This window comes from Nicotiana attenuata, unplaced genomic scaffold, assembly GCF_001879085.1.
Source record: "Nicotiana attenuata strain UT unplaced genomic scaffold, NIATTr2, whole genome shotgun sequence".
Lineage (NCBI taxonomy): Eukaryota > Viridiplantae > Streptophyta > Magnoliopsida > Solanales > Solanaceae > Nicotiana > Nicotiana attenuata.
In genome coordinates, this window is record NW_017671035.1 from 36,220 (window position 1) to 43,167 (window position 6,948).

The window sequence follows — 6,948 nt, forward strand, 5'->3', positions numbered from 1 at the left end:
AAAATAATGGTAAACAGGATTTTATCAGGAATGGAAAAACTGTAGGAGTGGAGGAGGGACCAGGAGTTGGTAATGTGATAGAGGGTGTGAAATAATGGCACTCTGGGGATGATCTCAAGAATAATGACGAAGTGGGAGCAATGTCAACGGTGGGAGAATAAGATGATTTTTCGATCATCATTAGATGAATGCTTGATAGACGAGTATAGAGAGAGACGAAGAGAAGATCCCAGCTGTATAGAATAGATGAAGGTTCATGACTTGCCTTGAGAGAAGAAGGGCTAATGATGAGTGGTGAGCGAAACAGGTTCTGAATAGTTTTAAAAATGGCGGTAGGTTTGTGGGGAAGTGTCATCGTGCAGAGAGGATGAAGGATTTGAAAGACAAGACATGACACACAGACGCTGAAAATTCGGATGATGTGGCATTTGAATTAATTTTGTTAACAAAAACCCCTTTTCTTTTTCTTTTTTTTTTCTTTTTTTTAAGAGGGCATGCATAATAAGCACATTACTATTAACCTGAAATACAATAACCTGATGTCAGAGCAGTCTTTTGAACAAGGTTTTAGCAGCTCCCCTTTCGCAGTTTATAGCCATACCTTTAACTTCTATGATCGTCAAGTGTGTTTACCTACAACGATATTGATGTGAGTTAGGCTTGGTCAGAAAACACTTTAGCTACCTTTACCTGATGGTCTCTTATACAACCAGCAGATTGAAGATCAGGTTCTTCATTAGATTCTTGTGACTCCATCTTCTCCTTGATTTCTCCGGAATGTTCACTTCTTGAGGATTTGTTGTCGATATCTGGTGTTTGGTGTTCGGTTCTACAGTGCTTTCCATCGATCAGTCCTTCCTTCATATTGATCCTCAGAGGATGATCTCACCCTTCAAATTTTTCTCCAGTTGTTGATGAGGTCATTTCCTTTTGCTTCCTTGTCTCCCAGAAGATGAGGCATGAATCATCACAGGTGCACTTTGGTTTTCCAATTTGAGACAGAAGTTGGTTAAGGAGAGAAATATGGAGGTTCGTTTGATTTCCCATGCTATGTGTTCTGTTGTTTGCGTAGTGCCATGAGCTGCATCTTTACTTCTTCCTTCAGCTTCATTGGTAGCCAGTAATGTACCAGGTTCTTTGTGCGACGCGGAGAATGCTGTTGCGTTGTCTTTTGCCAGTCTCCTTCATCTTGCTCACTTTAACATCCTCCTGATTTGAAGCCTCAGATGTTTCCCCGTGAGCATCTCCTGCCATTTAGTGCTTCCTTTGTTGGAGACCTTTTGACCTTGTTTTGTGGGTTGTTCCCCAGAGGGATTCCTTCACTCGTCTGTTTGCATTGTGCTTCCCAAGTTGATCCTTCCTGTTGTCAGGGGCAAGGCATTTTCTTCCAATTGGCGGTTCCTGGCGAGTTTTGATTTAGGAAGAACCTGGTTCGACACCTGTTCTCCAGTAGAGAGTAGTGTTCATTCCTTTTTCCCAGAGCCTTTTTGGTGATTCCATAGGCGACAAGCACTATCCATGCTTCATTTTCCAGTTCCGTCTTTTCCTATTTGAGTCCCAAGGGAACCTTTCTGCCTTTTCATTTACAGAGAATGTACCCTTTTTTTAAGGATACATTCCATTCCTGCAGGACTTACAGTGAGAAGCATTTCATGATGTTTTTAGCTGCGTGCTTCAGGCATTCACTATCCATAGTCTATCGCAGTCTGCTTCCTCTCACTGCTCCCTGCACATGCTCATCAAGGGTTAGATTTAGGAACCCAAACTAGTTTGGGTCCCTTGTTATTATAAAAAGGATGGATGAGAGATTTCCTAGTCCACGCAAGCAGCATCCGCTTTTTGCAAGTGGTACCTGGTCCTTTGCTAGTAGTCACTCTATCAGTGAAAGCTTTGTTCTTCTGAACAGACTGAACCCTGGCCTGACAATTTTCTTTAAAATGCCCATTGTTTCCACAGTGGGTACATAGCCAGTTATCAGGTACAGTGACATACTTGTTGTGTGGGTTGTAGGGAGTTTTCTCCCTATGAAACCCGATGCCCTGCTTGTTCCCACTATTGTTGAGATACATGGCAGTAACAGCATCTGAGGACCAGGTCCATTTCAAGGATTTTTCAAGATCATTTTTTACTTTCTCCAACTCAGTTTGGAGTTGCTGATTTTTCTCGAGTTCACTGCAAAGATTAGTTTTTACAACAGTTAACTCCTTTTCCAACAAGATGTGTGACTCACTGGCTACTTCCTTCCCTTTCCCAAGACTAACATTCCTATTTTCTCTATTGAGTCCCTCAATGGTTTTCTCTAGATCAGCGCATATTGCTAACAGGTCATCCCTTTCCTCCTCAGCAGATGCAACTTTTTCTTCTAAGACGTGTTTCTCATTGTTAAGGCATTCTATTGTTTCTTTCAGATCAACAACTACTGCAATCAGGTCGTCTCTCTCATTTTCCACACCGGTTATTCTTTCATTCAAGGCCTCCTTCTCTATTTCAATATTAGCTATGGTCTCATCTCGTTCTACTACACATAACACTAGATCATCTCTAGATTTCTCTGCCTCTCCTAGTTTAATTGAGAGGGTCTCCTTATCGTTTATAAGGCTATAATAGGCATTAATTAAGACATTTGATAAAGACCTTAGCTTCTTGGAAGAATAGGATTTCAGATTTCTCTGAACATCCCGGAAGCTTACCTCGTCGTCTTCATCTTCTTCATCGTCATCATCTGACTGAGCCATCAGCGCGAACAGTGAGTCGTACTTTGTTGCTTTAGTTTCCACTGCCAACAGGGAACTATTTTCTGCATCTGATTCCCTTTCGGATTCACTTGAGGAGTCTCCCCAAGCAGCAAGGGCATGCTTAACGATATTGTCTGCAGCACTTTTTCGATTGAATCTTTTCTCGGGAACCAGGTTCCTTTTTCCTGCCTTGTCAGGATTTTGCTTGTACTGCTCCTGTTTCGCATGTGGGCAATCTTTGATGAAATGCCCTCACTTTCCATATCCATGACAGAGATCGTTGTTCCTTGTTTTACTTGAACTGCCCCACTTTGGTATGCCACCATTTCTTCGAACCAATTTTTGAAATCTCTTAGTGAGATAGGCCATGTCACTATCTTCATCACTTGAATCACTCTGTTTAGCTTTAAGCACCAGGTTCTTTTCCTTCTTGGGCTCTCTTCTTTTGCTGTCTTTCTTTCTTTTCATCTCGTAAGTTTTCAGATTACCAATCAGCTCATCTATGGTTAGAGTCTGTAGATCTTTAGCTTCTGTGATGGCATTTACCTTAATTTCCCAAGACCCAGGTAGGATGCTGAGGATTTTACTTACGAGCTTATTTCTGGGAATGACATCTCCAAGTGAATGAAGCTCATTTATGATGGAGGTGAATCTAGTGTGCATATCTTGTATAGATTCATTATCCTTCATCCTAAAGAGTTCATATTTTGTGGTGAGCATGTTAATCTTGGATTGTTTGACCTGAGTGGTTCCTTCATGGGCAGTTTGCAACGCCTCCCATATTTCCTTGGCAGTTTCGCAAGCTGAGACTCTGTTGTACTCATCAAGTCCTATGCCACACATCAAGATTTTCTTGGCGCGGTAGTTCTTTTCTACAACTTTTCTGTCAATGTCGTTGTACTCTCTTCTTCCTTTCGGCACCATATGTGATGTTTCTTCAATCTTCTTCATGGGAACGTGTGGTCCATCACATATAATATCCCACAGCTCTGAATCTTCTGCCATAATAAAATCATGCATCATGGTCTTCCACCAGCCGTAGTATTGACCATTGAATCTGGGAGGTCTATAGGTTGATTGTCCTTCTTCAAAGCTTGGTGGAGCAGCCATTGAGGATTCCTCCTAGGTGTTAGTCTGATAGGAAAAACCTGCTCTGATACCAATTGTTGACTTATCTGAGTCCACCACACTATAGATTACCTGGTCCTCTATGGGACTGATACGTAGAGTGCAGTAAGAATTGAATGTAAAGAAGGCCAGAGATTTTCTACGTGGAAAAATCCCACACAAGGGGATCAAAAAACCACGACCTATACCTGTAGGCTTTAAACTCAACTAACTTGTAATCTACCTATTACAAGCCACTTTGCAAACTCCCTTTTGCAAAGACTTCAAACTAACTTGTGATGCACCACCACAAGCCACTCTACAACTCTCCTAGTTACAGAGGATTTAACTTATGACTATTCCTAGTCACAACATAAACTCTAAACTTTACGAATTTGGTTTGTTCCTAAGACAGCGCTTCTAAGAAAGCAAACTAGGAAATACAATGTAGAACAAGTAACAAGATTACAACTCAACTATGGACGTACATAGGACTCTTTTAGAAACTGATCCTTAGTGGAGTTGTCTTCTTGTTCTTGACACACCAGTGACTTCAATGCTAGATGAACTTTGTTGTGCTTGAGAGAATATCACTGAATGAACAAAGGAAGTGTGTCTTGCACTAGGTTGTTTTATCACAAAAGATATCACAATGGGTAGTGATGTCAATCTTGTCTAAAATAGTTGCTTTGTTAGTGATAAAATTATAGCTTTTTAATTATCTTGTTGTTAGTTAGTAAGCGCTCAAATCATTATTCAATATTTTTGGAAGTTGATTACTTGAATTCTTGTGAAACTAGCAGTTGTGATTAATACGTTAATTCCCTGTGGGATTCGACTCCGGTCTTGTAAACCGGATTATATTTGCAACGACCGCTTAGTCCTTTTTATAAGGCATAGTTGGGCGTGATCAAATTTTGGCACTGTTGCCGGGGAATTAACAGTGTTATTAATTGCAGCTAAAAGAAGTGCTAGAATTCTTAGTTTAGTCAATTTTCTTCATTTTAAACTAATTATATCGAAATTCTAATGTTTGTAGTCTTGGGTGTTACAGGTGCATGCCTAGAAACTCCTCAAGAACTGGTGAATTTTTCGAAGCATTATCAGATCGTGAGAAAGTTTTCTAGGCGTTGAATCGTGCAAACAAGAAGGACAAATGGCAACAGAACTCAACTGAACGAATGGAACTAGATATGGGTGATGTCATAGACGACCAAAACAACTAGAACAATGTGAACGACCCGAACAATCGGGGTGTGTGGCACCTCTTGTGCCATAAGCGGCCTTGTATGATTGGGCACAACCCACCACTGAAAATCTGGCAACCGCAATTGCAGTCCCTCAGATACAAGCGGAATCATTTCAAATCACAAACAATATGCTACACCTACTACAGAACAAGGGATTGTTCTCGGGGTCTTACATTGAATATCCTCAGCAGCATCTAAAAAATTTCCTGTCGATATGCGTCATGCAAAGGCAACCAAATATGACACCAGAAGCAATAAGGTTGTTGTTGTTTCCATTCTCAGTGACTGGAGAGGCTCAGACTTGGATCAATTCGCTCCCCATAAACTCCATTACCACTTGGGAGGAATTAGTCAAGCAATTTTTGAACAAGTTCTACCCACCCAATAAGACTGCCAAACAAGTTGATGAGATATTGAGCTTCAAGCGAAACCAGCTGAAACATTGCAAGAAACGTGGGAGTGGTTCAAAGGTATGTTGGTTAAGTGTCCACACCATGGCATTCCAGATCAAATGTTGGGGCAAAGGTTCTACATGGGATTGGCAGACGGCTTGAAGTCCAATGTTGATGCTTCAGCAGGTGGAGCATTGTTTAGCAAATCATTCAGGGAATGCAAGGTCTTTCTTGATAAAATGGCTCAAAATTCAGGATGGATGGCAAGAGACTCTACAATCACTCCTGTAGTTCACTCAGTGGATTTGGACCCAAACAACTCCATAGCCGAGAATATGGCCGCTCTGATGACGCAAATGAGTTTCCTCACCAAGAAAATTGACGAATCAGGCCAGAAGCAGGTACACATAGTTGACACGACTAATGGAGGCCTATGTACACCATGTATAACCAACCATATGAATGCTCGTGGAGTGGTGAAAGCGACAACCAGAACTATTAAGAGAATATGAACTTTGTGGGCAACTATGGAGGACAGAGGCAAGGTGGTCAGAATTGGGGGCAGCAGAATCAGCAGTATAGACCGGCACAACAGCAGTACAATAATAGCAACAATCCTAGAGCTATGCGACCACATGGCCAAGTTGTGCCATACCAAAGGCAACAGGGATACAATCAGAAAAACCAGAAGCTAGCTTATCAACAGCCTCAACAACAGCAGATAGTGAGACAAGATGATGGGTTGTCTCAAATTAAAGGAATGCTGCAACAACTGATTGGGTCCAATGGAAAAATGCAAGAGAAAGTGGAAGCACATGACTTAGAAATAAAAGGCATTGAGATTCAATTAGGGCAGTTGTCCATGGCTCTGAATAATCGGCCCCAAGGGACATTACCTGCAGACACACATGTAAATCCAAAAGAGCAGGGCCCGAAGCAGTTTATGGCGGTGAGTCTAAGAAATGGTAGAGATCTTGATCTAGAGCAAGAAAGTGCTCGCGAAAGCCGACCAACTGAGATACTTGTGCCAGTACCAATTGAGGTAGATGATTCAATAGGATTAACAGAGGTGACGGTACAACATGCACCAGCAGAAATAAGCAAAGAAAAAGAGGTTGCGAAGGAGACTGAGTTAGTGCAAGAGAAGGCATTAGAAATAGTGCCCGAGCAGGATCAAGCTCAAATCACAGGAAAGAAGCGACCTCCAGCACCCTTCCCAAAGAGATTGGCCAAATATCATAAGGATGAGCAGTATAAGAAATTCATGGAGATGTTAAAGCAAATACAGTTGAACATTCCATTGATTGACGCCTTGAAAGAGATGCCGAGTTGTGCAAAAATGATGAAGGACTTGATGTCTTGTAAGTTCGACTTTCAAGACTTGGCCACTATTACACTAACTCATACATGTAGTGCTGTAGTGACGAGACCCATAGCTGAGAAGTTGTCCGACCCAGGGAGTTT

At 41.6% G+C, this 6,948-nt stretch overlaps 1 protein-coding gene across 1 annotated transcript; it reads right to left on the reverse strand.

Annotated features, from left to right (window-relative positions):
• Window positions 1–1,685: 1,685 nt before the first annotated feature.
• On the reverse strand, window positions 1,686–2,719 carry LOC109205412 (outer dense fiber protein 2-like). The gene is made up of 4 exons (XM_019368119.1): window positions 2,691–2,719; window positions 2,130–2,598; window positions 1,853–1,919; window positions 1,686–1,726 (listed from the first exon to the last, which is right to left on the reverse strand). The coding sequence occupies exons 1-4, from the start codon at window positions 2,717–2,719 to the stop codon at window positions 1,686–1,688; spliced, it is 606 nt and encodes a 201-aa protein (XP_019223664.1).
• Between the last annotated feature and the right edge of the window lie 4,229 nt (window positions 2,720–6,948).